This window comes from Pan paniscus, chromosome 19 (assembly GCF_029289425.2).
Source record: "Pan paniscus chromosome 19, NHGRI_mPanPan1-v2.0_pri, whole genome shotgun sequence".
NCBI classification, from domain to species: domain Eukaryota; kingdom Metazoa; phylum Chordata; class Mammalia; order Primates; family Hominidae; genus Pan; species Pan paniscus.
The window spans coordinates 71,136,698-71,157,178 of NC_073268.2; the positions used below are offsets into that span (position 1 = coordinate 71,136,698).

At 41.7% G+C, this 20,481-nt stretch overlaps 3 protein-coding genes across 24 annotated transcripts in view; 2 read left to right on the top strand and 1 right to left on the bottom strand.

The window, feature by feature from the left end:
- TOM1L1 (target of myb1 like 1 membrane trafficking protein) overlaps nucleotides 1-9,467 on the top strand; it is a 59,846-nt gene extending 50,379 nt beyond the window's left edge. For 7 of the 15 annotated variants that reach the window (XR_010110568.1, XR_010110570.1, XM_034942509.3 and 4 more), the window contains one exon: nucleotides 9,406-9,467. Coding sequence is in view for 13 of the 15 variants with exons in the window: in XM_034942509.3 (XP_034798400.1) it covers nucleotides 9,406-9,466 (61 nt within the window). In the remaining 2 variants the exon portion in view is untranslated. Of the gene's footprint in view, nucleotides 1-8,476 lie in introns of all 15 variants that reach the window. The other 8 variants (XM_055101422.2, XM_055101420.2, XM_055101421.2 and 5 more) reach the window with 2 other exon arrangements.
- Nucleotides 1-17,500, bottom strand: part of LOC100976343 (cytochrome c oxidase assembly protein COX11, mitochondrial) — a 48,532-nt gene extending 31,032 nt beyond the window's left edge. Inside the window, exons 1-5 of one of the 5 annotated variants that reach the window (XM_008970616.4) lie at nucleotides 17,135-17,500; nucleotides 13,536-13,691; nucleotides 12,141-12,266; nucleotides 2,482-2,580; nucleotides 716-926 (exon numbers count right to left, since the gene is read on the bottom strand). In XM_008970616.4, coding sequence (XP_008968864.1) covers nucleotides 873-926; nucleotides 2,482-2,580; nucleotides 12,141-12,266; nucleotides 13,536-13,691; nucleotides 17,135-17,500 — 801 coding nt within the window. In that variant the 3' untranslated portion in view covers nucleotides 716-872. Of the gene's footprint in view, nucleotides 1-715; nucleotides 927-2,481; nucleotides 2,581-10,045; nucleotides 10,151-10,777; nucleotides 11,751-12,140; nucleotides 12,267-13,535; nucleotides 13,692-17,134 lie in introns of those variants that run through there. The other 4 variants (XM_008970617.4, XM_034942514.4, XM_003817423.5 and 1 more) reach the window with 4 other exon arrangements.
- Nucleotides 17,195-20,481, top strand: part of STXBP4 (syntaxin binding protein 4) — a 196,155-nt gene continuing 192,868 nt past the window's right edge. For 3 of the 4 annotated variants that reach the window (XR_008621663.2, XR_008621664.2, XM_055101418.2), the window contains exon 1: nucleotides 17,209-17,669. The gene's annotated coding sequence lies outside the window, so the exon portion shown is untranslated. Of the gene's footprint in view, nucleotides 17,670-20,481 lie in introns of all 4 variants that reach the window. The other variant, XM_003817418.6, reaches the window with a different exon arrangement.

Below are 20,481 nucleotides of genomic sequence, written 5' to 3' on the forward strand. Positions count from 1 at the left end.
AATACTTATATTTACTGGTTTATTATAAAGGACATTGCAAAGGATGCAGATGAAGAGAGGCACAGGGCGAGGCATGCGGAAAAGGCCTTGGAGTTTCCGTGCCCTCCCTGGAGTCCCACCCTCCAGGTACCTCCACATGTTCAGCTATCCAGAAACTGACCTGACCCAACCCCAATCCAGTCCTCTAGGGTTTTTAATGGAAGCTTCTTGATGTCAGCATTCCTTCCCCCAGGGTATAGGGCAGGACCCTCTCTAGGGAGGCTCTTATGACCCACAGTGAAAAAGACGGGCGATTAGAGTGGTGCCTTGGGGCAGGTGAAAGGAGGACTAGAGAAGGTCGAGAGATTCTGCTTCCAGAGGCTGGCTCCTAAGGCCTGACACACCCAACATTATAACAAAAGACTGTAACAAGGGCTATGGGAGTTGTGAGCCAGGAACCTTAGACAAAAACCAGTATGTATCATAAGACCACAGTTGCCAACAGCTGAAAACTCGGATATTTGAAAATAAAAAATCTGGACTTCTAGATCATTTAGATACTCTGTCAACACGAAGCCTGAATTTTTACGTGCTAGCTATGGGCTGGGGTTGAGTAGTAGCTATCTCCTTTACACAGGTAGGCTCTGCAGCCCCTCAGGCCCTGTTACCACCCAAAAAACCCAGGGTTCATTCACCTGGGTAGTAACAGATATCTGACTCTCCACAAGGACACAGGTTTTGATCAATAGGAATTTTATTACTTAGCACAAGTAAATTCTTTAGGGGCCAGGATCAGAAAGCGTTCTTCTGTAACTTCTTCATGTTGACCAGGGACACTGTATCCAGAGATGTTAGAGGAGTGAAAATCTCTAGGCACTAAAACTAAATATGTTTTAGGGTCTCCCAGGATAGGTTGCAAAGGCACCTACAGTTGAAATTTTTCTAATCTGGAAGATACAAATTTTACGAAGAGGTTAAAGATGCAGGGACCAAACAACAGTAGTAAGAGCAATAAAATTAGTGGCCTCATTAGGGGAAGAAACCAAGTAACACTTGGTATTGCTAATTTGAGAACTTCTCAAATAGAGTTAGAAGTATGGCTATTAGGCCTGGTGTGGTGGCTCACCCCTGTAATCCCAGCACTTTGCGAGGCCAAGGCGGGCGGATCACCCTGAATTCAAGATCAGCCTGGGCAACATGGTGAAACCCCGTCTCCACTAAAAATACAAAAATTAGGCAGGTGTGGTGGTGCGCACCTGTAGTCCCAGCTACTCAGGAAGGTGAGGTAGAAAAATCGCTAGAACCCAGGAGGTAGAGGTTGCAGTGAGCCCAGATCGTGCCCCACTGCACTCCAACCTGGGCAACAGAGCGAGACTCTGTCTCAAAAAAAAAAAAAAAAAAAAAAAAAAGTATGGCTGCTGATTAAAAGTGTGGAACCAAGAGGCTTCGGCATGGACCTTCCTAATGTTAACTTCCTATTTCCCCTGAGGTATTTATTCAGGTACAGCAAGAGGAATTAATAACTGCACACTCTCCTCCTCCCTGTTCTGCTAAGAGGCAGTCTAATGCTATACAATTATCTAGTACCGCATTAGCCAAGGAGTCATATGAGGCCCCAAGTCTGGAACTTCCCCAGGAACTAGGGCCAGCATGACAGTGCCGTGGGCTCAGAACACCTCTATTCTGTCCTGATTTAGAGAAATTGTGGCTCCAAACTTAGTCAGAAGGTCCCTTCCCAAAAGGAGAATGGGACGTTTGGGGAACAGAAGAAAGAATGAGTCAAAGTTTTAGATACTATTTCATGGACCAGAGGCTCCAAGAATCTTTTATTTCCTTTATGAGACACATCCCTTATATACATTTACTCCTGGATAGGGTCCACTTTTAGTGATCAACACAGAAAACATGGCTACAGTGTTGATCAAAAACTCAGCTGGTGGCCGGGTGCAGTGGCTCATGCCTGTAATGCCAACAATTTGGGAGGCCAAGGTTGGAGGATCACTTGAGCCCAGGAGTTCAAGACCAGCCCTGACAGCATAACGAGACCTTGTCTCCACAAACAAACAAAAAAATTAGCCAGGTGTGCCTTAGTCCCAGCTATTTGAGAGGCTAAGGTGGGAGGACTGCTTGAGCCTGGGAGTTGGAGGCTGCAGTGCGCCATGATCATGGTGCTGCACTCCAGCCTGGGTAACACAGACCCTGTCTCAAACAAACGAAAAAAAATCCAACTGGTTGCCCCCCTTCTTCTGTGTAACCTGGGGCTCCTTGGGGGAGATGTGGATCTTATTTTGAGGAGCCAGGCAGGGAGCCCCATGTCCCCATCCGTCAGTTTCTTGTCCAGTTACAGGGAACAGGTACCTCGGGCTTGTCCTCTTTCTTCCCTCTCTGGGGATGATTCAGACATTCCCTTTTCTAGCATCCTTTCTGCTTCCAGTAAGCACATTGTTTGGGCCCCAGTGTAGGCAGGCCCTGAGTTCCATGGTGGGGGCCCTGGTCACTCACCCATGCCATCTTCTTCCTGGGCTTCCTGAAGTAGTCTGTAGGGCTGCCGCATCTTCTTGTCTTCCTTTTCATCAGATGCCACATCTCTTTACTATAGACCTTAAAGGAGATGTCTACCAGTTGGAAAGGGGGAGTATGTGGATTTATTGCCACTTTTTAGAGTTTTCTCTGAATATCTGGGGCTGAGAGATGAAGTGAGATTAAAGTGAGACTCAGCTTTTGGGTCATCTGGGTCCCAAGGGGTGTAATTCTGGAGGCATTCTTATTATCAATTTAGGAATGCTGATGGATTTTCATTAGGGCCTTGTTCTATTTCTCTGAGATTTCCCCAATTGACCAGGGACTGGCTTGCTTCCCTCATACCTCTGAGAAGCATATTCCTATAATGATGAAGCCGCTCTTGATTCTTGTTATCACTGGGGTCCCAGTTTGGGTTGGCTATTGGGACTGACACCTCAACGGGCCAGGTCACCAGGTTATCAGCACACATATTGTCTGCCTCCTCCTTAGTTTTGGCCATGGTGGCAGATTTATCTTCTGCTGTGAGCAGGGTTGCTGTTACGGTCTGCACACCTGGCCAGGTAGGGTTATGTGTGGAGAATATTCTCCATATGAGAGTTACGAACTCTCGTGGGCTCACCCATAAGCCCTTACTATGGGATTTCCAGTTATACAAGTCAACAGTTTTAAAAAACACATAGACCCGAGCAAAACCTCTTTCTCCAACAGGCATGCTCTGAGTGGTAACAGTCACCCTCCAGGGTTATATGCGTTCCCACTATGAGTGGTGCTCCCTGGCAAAGAAGAGTACAACAGGGGCCTGCTATTGCCATAGCAGGAGCCACAGCTGGCTCTGCAGAGTTTGGAGGGCCTGGCAAATACAGAACGGGCCCTTGCTTTTCCCTGGAGGTGCAGAGGGTACCATTTCCAAGAAGGTGGACTATGCCCCTGTATTGGCCAAGGTTCCAGTCCCCGAGTAGAGTTAGAGGGCCTCACTTCTCTTGGAGGGGGTAGTAAAGGGACTCTTCTTACTTGTTCCCTTCCCTATAGGCCCCCACATGACTGATGCTTCCTCTCCAGAGGCTTCTAGAATTGGCAATATAGTTCCCTTTGGCCAATTTACATATTCTGCATTTCATTTGCAGGGCAGGGTTTTGATAGAGGGCCATAAAACATTGCATATAGGGTATTTCTTCCCATTTACCAGGTTTCTTGCAAAAAAGTCCAATTGGAGAGTTGCAGTAAGTGACCCATGTTCAGACCATCTCTTCTGATCTAGGGAATACTGGGGCCAGGCTGTATTACAATAATATATCATCTGCTTTTTGGTCATGGGTGGATATGCAGTTTCCATTGCCAGAGGCGGCACCCTAACAAGCTCTCCTTCCAAGACCTAGTTCACAACATTCTACGGTCTCTGCACACAGTTTGAGGGGCTTCCAAACTCTGGAGATTAATGATGACACAAATCCCACAACTCAGCTTGAATACTTCTGGTCCTCTTTGCTTGCCACCATGCAAAGCCATCCAGAGGTCCTGGGAAGCTGAGAGGATAACAGGGATTTCCTTTCCCTGGATCATGTTCAGTCCAGGCAGCCTCCCAGATCTCATGGAGACAGTGAAGTAGTTCTGGATCCAGCTCAGGTGGTGGGGAGGTAGGTAAATCAATCAAGTGAGTGAGGTGTTTCCTCAGAGAAAGCACACACTGTTCATGTAACCTTTGTATCACTGCATTCTGGTTCCAGGGATCATGATCCCACCAAAACTGCCCCCTTTGAAACTTGGGTCTCCTCATCAAACTAACAGCAGTCCTTCTGTGACTGCTGCAAAACAAAGCCTGATATTTTAGGGATTGCCACAGACTAAGGGTAGAAGAATCCAGACTTCATATTCATTCAGGCCACAGACAAGTAAGAATATTGAGCCCTACAGTTATACCAGATAGGGAACAAAGCCTGAAGACAAGCATCCTTGTCTTTGTGTTGGGGATTCCCCTTGTTAAAACGATGGTGATGTCTCTCAGTCTCCCAGACCTGAAAGAAGGAACTTCTTTTTCTCAACAATCCTGGATCCCTTGACCTAGGTCCTAATCCTGACAACCCAGAATCCTAATGATCAAAACCCAGACCACTCTTTTAGTAGTTCATGGAGCTGCTGCTTCGAAGAAGCACCGAGCAAAAGGTCTGGGCTCTAGGCAGCCGCTTCCACTCTCCCAGAGGTCTTGTGGTGCTAGTCAGTGGACTACACTAGACACCAGGTCAGGGGTCCCAAGGCCCTTCTCTAGTCTCCTTCTTGGCAACTGAGGTGAGTTGGCCCACACATGCTTCCATATCCCACTGCTTTGCCTGCCAGGAGCCTATAAGGGAGGTCAAGTCAGGGCTCAACCCTGGGTCTCATCTGGGGTACCAGACTTGTTACCCCTAAAAAAACCTGAGATTCATTCATCTGGTAATAGACAACTCTCCATGAGAACACAGGTTATTATTATTTTTTCTTAACAGGGTCTCACTGTGTCACTCAAACTAGAATAAAGTGGCATGATCATGGCTTACTGCAACCTTGACTTCCCAGGTTGAAGCAGTCCTCCCTACTCAGCCTCATGAGTAGCTGAGACTATTGGGGTACGCTACCATGCCTGGCTAATTTATTTTTTTGAGACAGAGTGTCACTCTGTCATTAGGCTGGAGTACAGTGGGGGTGATCTCGGCTCACTGCAACTTCTGCCTCCCAGGCTCAAGCAATGCTCATGCCTCAGCCTCCTGAGTAGCTGGGGACTACAGGCATGTGCCACCACGCCTGGCTAATTTTTTGTATTTTTAGTAGAGACAGGGTTTTGCCATGTTGCCCAGGCTGGTGTCGAACTCTTGGTCTCAAGTTCATCTACCTGCCTCAGCCTCCCAAAATGCTGGGATTACAGGTGTAAGCCACCGTGCCCAGCCTTTTAAATTTTTCTTTTTTATAGAGAAGGGGGTCTGTGTTGCCCAGGCTAGTTTTGACCTCCTGGGCTCAAGCAATCCTCCTGCCTCAGCCTTCCAAAATGCTGGGATTATAGGCATGAGCCACTATAACCAACCAAGAATGCAGGCTTTGAGCAATAGGAGTTTTATTACTTGTCACAAATAAAGCACTGGGCATAGTCTCCAAAGCAGGAAAGTGACAGGAGGGTTTTATGGGGTGATAGAGAGGGAAGAGGGTATGTCATTGCATGGAGAGGGGTTGCAGTTGTGCAGATGCAGTGAGTCGTTATTTCAGCACACAGGTCACATGTTATGGTAATGAAGCTATAGCATCTGCCAGGGTGAAGATACTAGCATGGTAATGAGGAAAGTACACTGGGATCCATCTGTAAATTGCTGAGGTCTGTCATGAGCTGGTTTAAACCAGCTAGCTGGCTGCATTCCACACAGGGTTTAGGGAAAAAAGCAGGTGACTACTCAAGTTGATTGTACTCCTATAGTCCCTGGAGACCCCTCCTATCTGCTTCCAGCCCCACCCAACCCTCTGCATCTCTTCTTTGGCTGACATGTGTAGACATTTGATATTCTGGTCCCTGGTTTAATCCCTCAATGTAATGGTTGACTTAATTTATGAGCAGATGTTAAGGGACTTAGGAGTCCACTATGTATTTTTTCCTAACTCAGGTTTGAGAAATTTCTCTAAGTCATTCTGCCTGATAGAGTAGATATATCACTGATCATATTAGTGGTTTAAGAAACTGGCACTTAACTAGGTATGCTTTCTAGAAACGTTTTTTTATCAGTTTCTCCATCCAAACAGGTAGTGGAAAAGTTCTTGATTATATTCAAATTAGGAGATTGCTGTATGTAGATACGGCAGTGTCACAGATACCGGAGGTGGGAGAGACAGTAAAAAGCTGGAGAGGTGAAGCTTTGGAACTCTTTTATCACTGTGATGAGTCTTTCTTTCTGGGCATCAGAATGTCTCAGTTCTTTTGAAAGTCCCATGAAATTCAGGGACTTCTCTCCAAGGAAAAGCACAGAATCTTGCAGGAAATTACTGGGTTTTTTCACATCACTGGTTGTCCATGAACCCCAGGTTGACAATTTTTGCTCTACCAGGACAAACAGTATGTTTATGAAGATACACACGATTCATTAATTTCAATATTATGTGTCAGGGACTATGACTGGACTAATTTATAATTCTGAACAAGAAACATGCTCCCTTGTCCTCACAGAGGTTAAATGTAGCACGGATACAGAAATTAGACAAATCACCAAATACATGTTTACAATTTGTGTTAATGTTATGAAAGAATATGGCAACTTGAAAGTTTGTAACAGAACTAATTTAAATGGGGATTAGAGAAAGCTTCAGGTAGCATTAAAGCTGAGGCCCGCAATTCTTAGTTAAGTGAAAAGTTTGGAAATGAGTATTGGAGGCCCAAGGAACAACCTGTACAAAGACCCAGAGGACAGAGTTCTGGCACATTCAAGGAAATGGAAATGCTAAAACCAAGCGTAAAGAAAGTTAACAGGGAGCTCAGTACCAGATGAGGAAAATGTAATTTGGAAGCAAAGAGGAAGTGAGTACAACTGTGAAGAACAGTGCTAGGGGCAGACAAGTAAGATGAGAACTGAAAACTAGATAATGGATTGGAGATCACTGATGATTTTAGTAAAAGCTACTTTGATGGACTGATGGAGACAGAACCCAAATTTCAGTGCATTTGAAAAGCACATGAGAGATTAAGTAGAGACAGTAAGTGCAGATAACTTCTTAGAACTTAAATATGAAGCAGTGATGAAAACGGGTTTGGGGCCGGGCACGGTGGCTCACGCCTATAATCCCAGCACTTTGGGAGGCCAAGGCAGGCAGATTGCCTGAAGTCAGGAGTTTGAGACCAGCCTGGCCAACATGGCAAAACCCTGTCTCTAGTAAAAATACAAAAATTAGCCAGGCGTGGTAGCGTGTGTCTGTAATTCCAACTACTCGGGAGGATGAGGTAGGAGAATCGTTTGAACCCAGGAGGTAGAGGTTGCAGTGAGCTGAGATCCCACTATTGCACTCTAGCGTGGGAAACAAGAGTGAAACTCCATCTCAAAAAAAAAAAAAAAAAAAAGGGGGTTGGTAGCTAGAGGATACTAAGGCATTTACTACAAGAAGAGATGGAATTAAAGGCTGTACTTTGTATAAAATGGGAGACATGGGAGACGCTGGAGAATCTGTGAATGTTGAAGAATAGGATCTGGCATAGAAGGAGAGGTTGAAGACTCAGGAAGGGAAGAATAACTGAATGGGTCAAGTGCTTCAGAAGCCAGGAATAGACAGGATCACAGAAATAATGGACAATACAAATGAAGATAAATTTGAAGATTTAGTGATGGGAAAATGAGGAAGTTTCCATATCAAGACATTTAATGTATTAAGAATGCAGTTTCTACCAGAGAGTTTAGAGGTTTGAGGAGAGTGAAGAAGACTGAAATCGTTTTGAGGGAGATGAGACCAAACTTTTTAGGGAAACATTAAAATTGTAGCACCATTCTGGGGCCTTATGAACTTGGTGATCATGGTTTCATAGCGCTGTGATTTTTGAGATTTTTCCTCAGCCATGTTTTGCTATACTGTATATATGAATGTTGTGCTTTCAGGTATATTTTCCAGCTACAGACATATGTAAGATGCATATAAAGAATTGAATGGGCCCGGCATGGTGGCTTATGCCTCTAATCCCAACATTTTGAGAGGCTGAAGTGGAAGGATCAATTGAACCTGGGAGGTCGAAGCTGCAAAAAGCCATGATTGCACCACTGCACTCCAGCCTGGGTGACAGTGAAACCCTGTCTCAAAAAAAAAAAAAAAGAAAAAAAGAAAAAAGAAAAACGAATGAAGGATGTCATTGAAAAAATACAACATAAAAAAAGTACAGAAATGACAGTGATGAGCTATAGATGGCTGAGGAGTCTGGACTGTAATCACATAGTTTAAATAAGCTGGAAGATTAATTTTTTTTTTTTTTTTTTTTTTTTTGGAGACGAAAGTCTTGCTCTGTAGCCCAGGCTGGCATGCAGTGGCACGATCTCAGCTCACTGCAATCTCCGCCTCCTAGGCTCCAGTGATCCTCCGACCTCAGCTTCCTGAGTACCTGGGACTACAGGTGTGTACCACCACACATGGTAATTTTTATGTTTTTTGTAGAGATGGTATTTTGCCATGTTGTTCATACTGGTCTTAAAATCCTGGACTCAAGCGATCCACCCACCTCAGCCTCCCAGAGTGCTGGGATTATAGGTGTGAGCCACTGCACTTGTCCTAATATTTTTTTAAAAAGTTTGAAACCAGAAGAAACTCAGGAGTTTTTTTAAGCAAAACATAAACTGTCCAAATTTGAGCCATATTTCTCATTTCAATCACAAGAAAAAATTGTTTCTATAAAATACATACTTTTAAGAGACATAGGAATTGCAACAATAAGGCCGGGTGTGGTGGCTCACACCTGTAATCCCAGCACTTTGGGAGGCTGAGGCGGGTGGATCACCTGAGGTCAGGAGTTTGAGAGCAGCCTGGCCAACAGGGTGAAACCCTATCTCTACTTAAAATACAAAAAAATTAGCTGGGCATGGTTGTGTGTCCCTGTAATCCCAGCTACTCGCGGGGCTGAGGCAGGAGAATCACTTGAACCTGGGAGGCAGAGGTTGCAGTGAGCCAAGAAAGCACCATTGCACTCCAGCCTGGACAAAAGAGTGAGACTCTGTCTCAAAAAAAAAAAAAGAAAAAATGAAGTGCAACATTAGAATTTAAATAAACTAGAATACACACTTCAGGGCAGAGACTTATTTTTACTCATATATAGCCTGAACTCCAAAACCAGCTCAGTTTTTAATTACAGTGCTGGCAGTTAAAAACCAAAATAGCACTTTGAAATTGATACATAACCCTTTTGCTGTGATGGCTTTGTTTCAGAGCTATTTATGAAGAAATTGATGCTCACCAGCACAAAGGAGCTCAAAATGATGGTGACTGAGGTAAAGACTTCAACTTATACAACTTAATTCCATATTCCATATAATTTCAGTATAATTATCACTTTACATATTTAGTATTTATATTTTGTAAGGGCCATCTGAGTCTGACACTTTGAAATATGAGTTCCCCTGAATCATTCAAATTGTGCTGAACCATTGTTCACTAATGAGAGTCATTCTTTGTGATTTTCTCATCTGTAAATAATAAGGCTTGGGAATACAGTAGTTTATGGTATAGAAATATTAATGCTAACAAAATAGATGAGCAATAGGAGTAGCACTGAAATCAGGCATTTGTCTTTCATATGCAGTTAATACTTGTTAACCGGTACCAGTAGACCCATTTACCGTTAGTCCTCCAAATAGGTCTGAGTTTTTCCTATTTTCAGCACTACTAATCCCATGTATTTACTATTTAATGGTCACCAGTGAACTATTAAAACTTGTTTATTCCCCTTATACCCTCCCCTATGGAAGAAGCACATTCTTAGCTTTCTTCTACTAGACTGTGACTCTCCAGCCTCCCAGTAAAGACAAGAGAGTTATCAAGGAATGGGGAAAGAGAAGGACAGGATGAATACTGGCCATTTTCTTCTTTATTTTAGAAGAAAGTGGATGATCAGCTCACTACCACATCAAAGGTGCCAACTCTCTAAAACGTAGACTCTGTGCAGCTTTGAAGCCTGGAAGACAATACCTACCAACATGTCAAAGCCATGGTGGCACATTTCTGCTACAATGAAGATTAAATAGAATAACAGTTCCAGGATAACACTGATTCCTGACAACAGCGTGAGATTTCAACAGAACTTGTTTGGAACAAATACTTAAAACTTTAGCAGAAGAAAAATTACTTAGTCCTTAGGCCAACCAATTTAACTGCAGTGTCATATGTTTCACAGGCCTTCCTACATTTAGAAATCGTCACACAGCTGTGATAAGAGTAGATTATTTTACTATGAAATAATTCTGAATAGATGAAAGCATAAAATGTGAGAAACTGAATGTATTATTCAGGAAGAATACTGAGTGCCTTCATTTAACTAAAGTTGAATGTAAAAGTCAATTTGCACTTCTTTATAATCCTCTGGTTTAGAATTATAAATTGTTAAAACCTTGATAATTGTCATTTAATTATATTTCAGGTGTCCTGAACAGGTCACTAGACTCTACATTGGGCAGCCTTTAAATATGATTCTTTGTAATGCTAAATAGTCTTTTTTTCTCTTTTTACTGCAACTTAATATTTCTATTTAGAACACAGAAAATGAAAATATTTAGAATAAGTTGTACATTTGATGACAAATAAATCACTATTAAAATAATTTAATACTTTTTTTTTTAACAAAGGTTTGTTTCCAGAAGAACTTTTGATGTCAGTAAATCTTCACAATCCCACCTGTACATTTTAACATTCATGGACTTGTAATGGTGATGCTTTGGCTAACAGCCTAGTAGATGTATTTTATTTCAATTTTATGATACTACAATTTCAAAGTAATTATTCAGAACTCTGAATATAAAATAGCCCTAAACCTTAAAGGACAAATCAAATTTGAAATAAGAATTTAAATCTTTGGACAAGCTGTTAGGGCTTAGTGACTCCTCTTCTACTTTGAGCTTTTAAAATACTGACTATTCATAATGAAGGAAAATAGCAACCAACTCTTTTAGACACAATAAACATGGTCAGAAGTTCTAGCCTATGACCTGAAACAAATAACCCTGAGCATACATTTTTGAAAAACATTGTCAGATTCATTGCTGTAAGTATGAAGAGTTAATAATCTGGAAGGGAATTATGGAATTAAGCTGAACCCATGCCTGCATATTTAAAAAACAAAGCGGCTTATTTTAATAGTATCAAACTCTTCAGTATGGTATTGAATAGTCAGTCATATATTCTAGCTAGGCATGTGAGTTTCTTATGATAAAAGCTGAACTTGTTCTCTCAACTTTAAGTGAAATAAATTAGTTGAGAAAAAATAATTATTTAAAATATAAGCCTTCATATTATTGTACAATATTTCTCCTTTGAGAAGATAGGATATATGATTTTCCCAAAAATCACAACTTTGAAGGAAGACTTAGTTGCTGACTTCAATTATATCCTGGAACTGGCAACTTGTGCCCTTCCTTTGCTTCAAAAAAAGTGTAAGAAAGAGTGATAAGATCAACTTTAATCATTCTTGGATCTTCAGCAAATTCAGGATCAATGTAGAAAAACACTGGCATATCTACTTCCTCTTGGGGATTAAGCCTTTGTTCTTCAAAACAGAAGCACTGGAAATTATAGAAAGATTTTAATAATATTTCTATTCTCGTATTACATAACAGAAACTATACAGTTCTTTTATCTTAGCATTCCAGTACACTTCGTGATTTTAATAAGCATACTATTAAATACACAGTTCTGTGATAAATTAAGAGCATCTTTTCATCTCAATGAGTTCTGCTTTAAGGATGAAGAACAAATTCTAATCTTAAAAGCAGATATCCATTTGGTTTGGTTCTCAATCTCTGCATAGCAGGTATAGATAGTGAAGAAAAATAGCTTGATGTTTAGAAGAAATTCGTTTTCAGAAATCACAAGATCTACTAAAACACTAAGTTTCATACTAAACCGTTTCATGTATCTTTATCATATTCTGTAAAGTTTACACTTTGATGTACCTGTATTTTATTGAAATACTGTCCAGCTTCAAATGGAACAATATTGTATGTAGAAATTCCAATTACTGGTTTGTCAGTAGGATTCTTAGCTCTGTAAAATGCCAGTGCAGTCTCTCCTGGTACCACCTGTTTTAAAGAATATATATATTATCAATACTTTGAATCTCACAAAGTTCCTCTTTTCCCTGCTAAATTAGTCTCATTATTTTGCCTATTCATCAGACCATAATACCTAATCTAATGTAGGGTTCAACAAAATAAATTGTGAATATTACCCATAAACATATCTGAGTTTAAAAACTTACTTGCATATGTCAATGAAGAACCAATGTTCTAATATCCATAATTAGTTATGAATTGTCCTCTTGTATATTTGAGGTCTTCAAGGAATAATCTGCAAATTACATTATTTAAAATGTGTCCAAGCCAATCATATTACAGCCCTAGCCCAACTTTTCTGTAACACTTATACCTGAATGTCATGATTGACTATTTTTTTTAAAAAGATACCAACATTAAACTTACCTTAAAATCAGAATAAAACTGACTGACTAGAACCTTTATTATGCCACAAAGTGTTAATACTTTGTTTGGAGAAAATAAGGAAATAGCAAGGCTTAAAAAAATTTTCCAAAGGATATTCTGTCACTTGTACCAATTCAGCCACTAATACCTTTGTATACTACCATGTAATTGGATAAGATTCATAATCATAACCTATAAAATCTTTATTAAGAGATTCAGTCATGTTTACTAAACTGGGCAAGCACTAATATTTATAAGGCTTTTCCAATATGGGTTGAAATTAACTCACTCTGGCTAATCCTCAATTAATGAGATTTCAGTTAAAATCTTTCTTACAGTTGGTTAAAATTTTAGGAAAGCGTTTAGGTATAGTCTCAGTCTCACTGGAGTATAACATAACTATTTACTACTTATTGATTATTTCAAAGGCCCTCAATTTGTTTTCTTTTAGAAGGACAGGGATACTTTTGATATAAACCAGTAAACTACTCATTGTAACCAATGCTTTTCCACATTTTTCCCATGTCTTCTATGCCTGAGGAAAAGTCAGGAAGCTATATAGCCTGACGGTTACTGCTACTCCCAACTGTTTCACTCATCTAAACTTAATTTCAAAATACTGACAGGTTCCATTACTATAAATTTTTTTATTCCCATAGACTACTTTTTGATAGTGCTTTACACCTAATGTAACAGAATTTATACTTTAACTTTTAAGTTACATGATAGTAAAAGTCAATTTGGAACAAGGGAAAATGCCATGTTTTATTAGAATCATAGTGTTAAAATTAGTCCTCTGACAGTTTAAGTGATGAAAGAAAGGAATTTACATTAATAAAGTAATCTTTTAATGACTGGTTAGTCACTTACATATATTTCTGTTTGCTGAGGTCTAAAGTTCCACTGGAGACTTGCATGCACATCTGCATTAAAGCTAATTTTAATGATTCGATCTTTAACAGGCACCATGTTTTCAATCTTGTCTGAGGCATGACCTGCAACTGCTGATCCTCCAAGTCCAGTAGTCTAGAAAAAGATATCAAATATGTTAAACAATACTTTTAGGTGTTGATGACCTATTTATTTGATAAAAGTTTAAAAACAATGTAGTATTTATAATCCATTTGGAGCCAAGTTTACATATGGTAACTGACCATTTCTGTAACTGTGTCAAGAGTCTGACTACTTTTGGGATGTCATGAGCCTGTATTTGTTAAAGTCATTCCTATTTTTCAGCAATCCTTTGGTTACCTGGCATGGTCAAAAATGAGTCTGGGAAAAGCAGGTTCACTAGATAAGTCAACTATTATCACTGATAGTCGAACTCACAATTTCCAGCATAGCCATTTATAAAAAACACATTTCCCTTTATTGCTAGTATTTCATTAATAGAAATAAAATTTACCCATGACCTTGTAATTCCAATGAAAATACTTAATTCAATTTTTCCATATTCCTATCTGGTCCTTTTCCATATCACAGCTTTTATAATCCAAATAAGATTGTAGCTTCACTTTTATTAACATTCTGCTTTTCTAAGGTATCATAGCTATTTTCCCACGTTGGTTAATGTTTTTGAATCTTTTCTGTACTTCTCTGTATAGTAGAGCTTTTATGTAAATCACTAATCAGAGTACCTAATCCCTATGGCCACAGAAATAATCATAGGGCATCAAGAGTATTTGTGTCTGACATTTCTTTTATTCACGACAGTTATTTCCTTGACATCACTTTAAAAAAAAGCCCTTACCCAGCACTTTGGGAAGCCACGGGGGGCGGATCATGAGGTCAGGAGATGGAGACCATCCTGGCTAACACAGTGAACCCCCGTCTCTACTAAAAATAGAAAAAAATTAGCCGGGCGTGGTGACACACGCCTGTAGTCCCAGGTCTACTCGGGAGGCTGAGGCAGAATTGCTTGAACCCGGGAGGCGGAGGTTGCAGTGAGCCGAGATCACACCACTGCACTCCAGCCTGGGCAACAGAACAAGACTCCATCTCAAAAGAAAAAAACAACGCCCTTACTTCCAAGGTCATCTTTCTTCTGATACTTGAGGTTGCCAGAATTCTGATTTCTGGATAATTTGCCTGTTACTATGCTAGGAAAAAAAAACAAAAAACAAATTTGAGGCTAGGGGAAGACTCCCAGCAAGATACACTGTTTTAGCATCCTCTGTTTGTTACCCAAGTCAACTAACTTCATTTGACTGCCATGCAACATTACTGAATTACATTATATCCCTAAAAGATGCATCAGAGGGCAAGCCTTTATCCTTGTTTATCCTTCTGCCTGAGTGCTGTGTTTAAGATGTAACTTCTTTTCCTAAAAAATTTAAGTCACTTAAATAAAAATACTTTTAAGTGTCCTCCCTCAATAAAGATTCCAATATAGTCTTTGAATATGGGTTCTTCAAATTTCTAAGTTCAATGCCTAAAGTAAAATAGACAAAAAGACTAGAAAACAGCACTAAAAAGATGTCCTGGTATCTATTCTAGTTGTGCCACTAGCTCTAAGAACCTGATAGATTACAAATTACATTTGGCTTCCTGATCTATGATTGCATGTGGGCACATTTCACACGCAATATTATCAATTATTTCAGTTTGGGGCAGGGTTTCTCAATCTTAGAACTATGGACATTTTGGGCTGAATAATTTTTTGTTGTTTGGGGGTGAGGCAGTGCTTTGTTGGTTATTTAGTAGCATTCCTAGCCTCTACCTATTAGATGCCAGTAGTACCCTATACCCCCACCTCCATGTTGTGACAACCAAAAATGTCTTCACACATCGCTAAATGTTCCCTGAGGGGCAAAAATCACTCTCCTCCAGTCCCTGGCGGTCTGAGAAGGATCTAGATTTGCTGATTTGGATTCAGTTCTGCTTATGATTTAACCAACTGGTAGTTTTAGAATTTATGCTTGGGCTTGGTCTCTGATGAAAAGTAATTCACATTCTGTACTCATCCTCAAAATCAACTATTGCATATTCCCACATAAATGCTGGCATTAGGAGACTATGCCAGAAAAGAAAAGTCCTTTTGTCTTCTGCTTCATCATCTAAAAGAAAGGTAAATTGATTTCCACAGGCTGGGCATGGTGGCTCACACCTGTAATCCCAGCACTTTGGGAGGCCAAGGCAGGAGGGTCACTTGAGCCCAGGAGTTGAGACCAGCCTGAGCAACATAGGGAGACCTCGTCTCTACAAATTTAAATAAACGTGCACACACACACACACACACACACACACACACACACGGAAAGAGTGAACTCCAGCTAAGAATACCAGTCATGGTGTTAAAAAAAACAATTCCCAAACTTTCCTGCACGCTGGAATCACCTAAAACATACTTGACAATTACTGATGCCTGGTTCCCACTGTGGCCCTGTGATAAAATGGGTAATGTGTGTGGATTTTTAGAAGCTGTCCAGGTGATTCCCAATGTTGCTGTACAATGAATTTTGGGAGCCACTATCTTAAACACTTACTGAATCACTTGTGGTATGATTTTTAAGCTGAAATTCCTGTCCCTACCCTAGACTTCCTAACCAGAATCTCTGGGGTAGGGGATCCCTGGAACGTGTATTTAACGTTAAGCTCCATAGGTGATCCTAATGCCCAGCCAAAGCTGCAAATTATTAGCTAAGAACAAAGGAGAAATCTCTAAAATACGTGAAACTTGTCTTTGCCTGTGGTTCTCAAAACTTGGCCTCAAAATCAACTACAGGACTTACTAAAATATAGAGTGCTGGTCCCACTCACCTTCTTCTCCCCGCCCCCCCACCCCCCCCCACCCCGTGTTTCTGACTCAGTCCTGGAGTCGGGCCCTAGAATTTGCACTTTCAACAGGTTCCCGGGTGATGCTGATGCTGCCGGTCCTGGGCGCCACACTCCCAGAACCGCTGCAATGTACTTAAGTTTCCAGGTTAAGTACATTACAGTTATATATTAACATGGGTGGGGCGAGAGAGCCTCAAAGGCCTAATTCATGCCTCTCTGTACGGAGGAACTGCTAATCCCAGTTTAAGCCCAAGAAACACGAGTAGTCCAATTTCCAGAGTTACCCTTAGCACATAAACCACATGTGGTTTGCAGAGTGAATGTATGAATAATATACATTTTAAAAGCGTGTGTGCGCAGGAGGGTAAGGCAGACTGCTAGATACCCGGTTAGAGGCTGCGGACCTTTTTTTTTTTTTTTGGCGAGGTGCAGTTCATAGATCAGGGGTTTCACTCTGCAGCATGGTATAAGCACAATCACTAAGAAGAACCGGGTGCTACTTGCAGTTTTGCCACCAATTTCTTTGGTGACTTTGGGTGTTAAGTGACTGTTTTGAACCTCTCTCCTCTTAGGTAGATAATATCGGAAACCTCTTCCACCTACGACCCGCAGAGCGAGGGCTTGTCCCGGGATTTGTCTTGCACCCCCACCTCTCGCGTCTGCGCCACCCTGCGGGCGGCGCCGGCCCCTACCTGGCAATAGAGGCGATAAAGGGGTACGGCAGCGTAGGACGCCCCCAGCATGCCCACGGCGACAGCGGCCACGTAAGTGAGGGTCGTCTTGTTCTGCCGCCGCCGCTCCTCCTCCTGCGCGCGCGTGAAAGGGTTCGAGCTCTTAGGCCGCCGCGGCGGCTGCAATGCTGGATGCCGGACTCGAAGGCTGCAGCGCTTCCATGTCCCAAGCCACCTCAGTCCTCTCTCGGCACCTCCTGTCCCACTCCACTCTGGCCTAAGAAACGGCTCTACCCTCTCTGCAGCCCTGGTTGGAGACCCAGGGTGGATCCAGCGCCAGCCACAGAAAGCGACGCCCCTCCATGCAGGACGCCAGAGCCCTCCCATAACCCTCTGAACTAACACCCACCCGCCTCTCCGGGACGAGAGGTCAAATCTCGCGAGGCATGCTCCGTCTCGCGAGATCTGGGTTGAGCCTGCCGCTGCCTTGGCTACCAGGCTCCTCAGGTGGCAGCGCTTGCAGTCGGGCTACGGAGGCCGGGTTGCCAGATTACGGGTAAGTTTGCTTTTTGCTTTGTGACTGTTCCTCCCACTTCGCTTCTCGCCAGAACGTCTCTTAACGTTTAGGAAAATGCGTTTCGCCCGTCCGCGTGCAAGCCTGCCATCACTTGGGGTTGTGTCTGTGGTCTTTATTTAAACTCCACCAGCCTTTGTCTCGACCCGGCAGCCCCGGCGACGCTGTCCCGCGGTCTTTTCTCCTGGTGTCCCTTGGCCGCTGGCTCCTGTGCTCACTGCCCTGGACTTAGTTCAAGTATCACCTCTCTCAGGGAGCCTTGCTGCGTTAACCGCAGCCCTCATGGGCACCCACGACACCTGCATTTTCTCAGCCCGTGGGCAGTCGGCTTCCCCTGCTCTGATGCCCCTTACAACTTGCCCAGTGGAAAGCACCACAGCTGGAGCAGGAGGGAGGCTGTCACGCTGAAGTTTGTTCTGGAGAGAGTGACCAGGATAGGAGGGCCATTTAAGGAGAGACTGAAAGAAACGAACCCCGTGGGAGGATGTAATAGCTTTCTTCAGTTGTCCCACAGGACAAACTCGAGGGAGGCAGACAGCATAGCGGATTTTACTGTGTCAGAAGGAAGCATCTTTCTAGAAACTATAAAATAGCAGTTAAGAGCTCAGGTTCTGAGGTTAGGGGGTTCTGGATTTTTACCCGGGTCCTCACCATGGCCCTGTGCCCTTAGGTAGGTCAGTTACTTGTCCTCTAAGACCTGGTGTCCTTACTTGTAAAATGGAAGTCAGAACAGTAAATGAATAATATTCATATAACGTCTTTCATGATGACTGAGGCATAGTAAGAATGTAGTTAAAAGTTAGGCTGTATTTCTACTTGCTACGTGGCCATTTCTAATGGCCAGAGCAGGTATAATTATCCCCACTATGTGGATGAGGAACTTGGAGGCCTGAGAAATTTTAACTAGTCATTCGACATTTTATTTATTTATTGCCCTCTCAACTGTGGGCCTGACACCAATCGACCTGCTGGCGCTATAGCACAGAACAAGTCGGGAGATCACTTCAGTGATGGAGTGTCCTTTCTGCTGAGGGACTCAGAAAATAATCAAGTAACAGTTACCGAAATAAGGGAATTTCAGATAACAATCAGTGCAGTGAAGACAATGGAGTAACATAGTATGATTGACAGTCATGAGAAGGGGTAGTAAAGTAAGGACCTTTTGAAGAGGTGACATTTGAGTTTAGACCTGAACGATGATAAGGAGCTACCTACTCAATAACAATTCCAGGCCAAGCAAAGGCCCAGGGGAAGGAAAGAGATAGAATGATTGAAGAGCACAAAGAAGGCCACTGTGTTCCCAACATAGCAGAGTGGAAAGTGGTAGGAAATGGGGTCAGAACAGGTAACAAAGGCCTGGTAATACCAGCCTTTTAAGCCATGTCCAAGGGTTTGGATTTTATTCTTAATAGGAAGCTATTGGAATGTTTGACGCATACGAGTGATGTGATCTGACTCACATTTTTGAAAAGATATTGATTACTTTGTGGAGAATGGATTAAAGGTAGGGGGAGGAATGGAAGTAGAACAATTAGGAAGCAATTGCAGTAGTCCACATAAGTGATGATGGTCACCTTGAGTGAGTAATTGATTAACTTGTGGTCACAGGGCCAGAAAATTGCAGAAGCAATAAAATACAAATACCTTCTGACTTCTTTCTATACTCTGGCATACTGTCTCAAAAATTTCAGGTCTCCATGATTCTACACATTTATTCATATTGTGTGATGACAATGTTTGAAAATCTTTTTCATCTGCATGCACCTTGGTTCTTGTACCAGATTCTCAGCTCTTCTAGGATGAGATTTCTCAAAGTTTAATTTTCTTACAGCATAGACTGAAATCCTTGACACCAACAGTACATTTCCGCTCACCATTCTGTTTCTCCAGGCACCCCTTCTTTGTAGCTCCAGGTAGCAGTATAAATATATGTCAGTATACAGTCTTTGTCTTGGACTCCAGTATTTTATTTTTTGTATGATAATTGCAAAATGAAACTCTTATGTACAGTGATATTGATAGCAATGAAGTGGTGTTGGTCTTTGTAGCTTTCTACTTTAATAAAAGAAAATATGCATCATATCTGATCTTAGTATGATAATGTGAAATGACAGTTCATGTTTATGAAATACTTCTGAATGACAACTAAAATATTTTGGTTTTTTACTTATATTTTGAATGAAATGTGTAGAACATAATTTAGTTCAATGTCCAATTAACAAACATATTAAACAATTTAAAATATTTCTGTAACATAATAGTACTCAAATTTCTTGTATACCCTTCACCAAGATTAGAGAATGATGAAGATTCTTCAGTCTTTATCTGCATACTTACTTGTTTATTTCCTATTACAAGAACACTTTCTCCTTCCAAACCACAGAGCAGGCATCAAAATCAGTAAGTTAATATTTACCCAGTATTACCATATGTAGTCAGCTTGGACTACCAATAGCAAAATACCACAGACTGGTTGCTTAAACAACAGAAATACTTGTTTCTCAAAGTTCTGAAGGCTGGAAAGTCAAAGATCAATGTATCAACTGATTCACTTCCTGGTGAGGGGTCTCCCTGGCTTGTGACATCTACCATCTTGCTGTGACCTTACATAGATTGGAGTAAATGAGCTCTTATGTCTCTTATAAGGACACCAATCCCATGAGATCAGGTTCCCACCCTTATGACCTCATTCAACCGTAATTACTTCCTAATCCAAATACAGCTACATTGAGGGGTTAGGGCTACAACATATGGATTTTGGGGGATATATATTAAATTCTTTACATCATGTTAT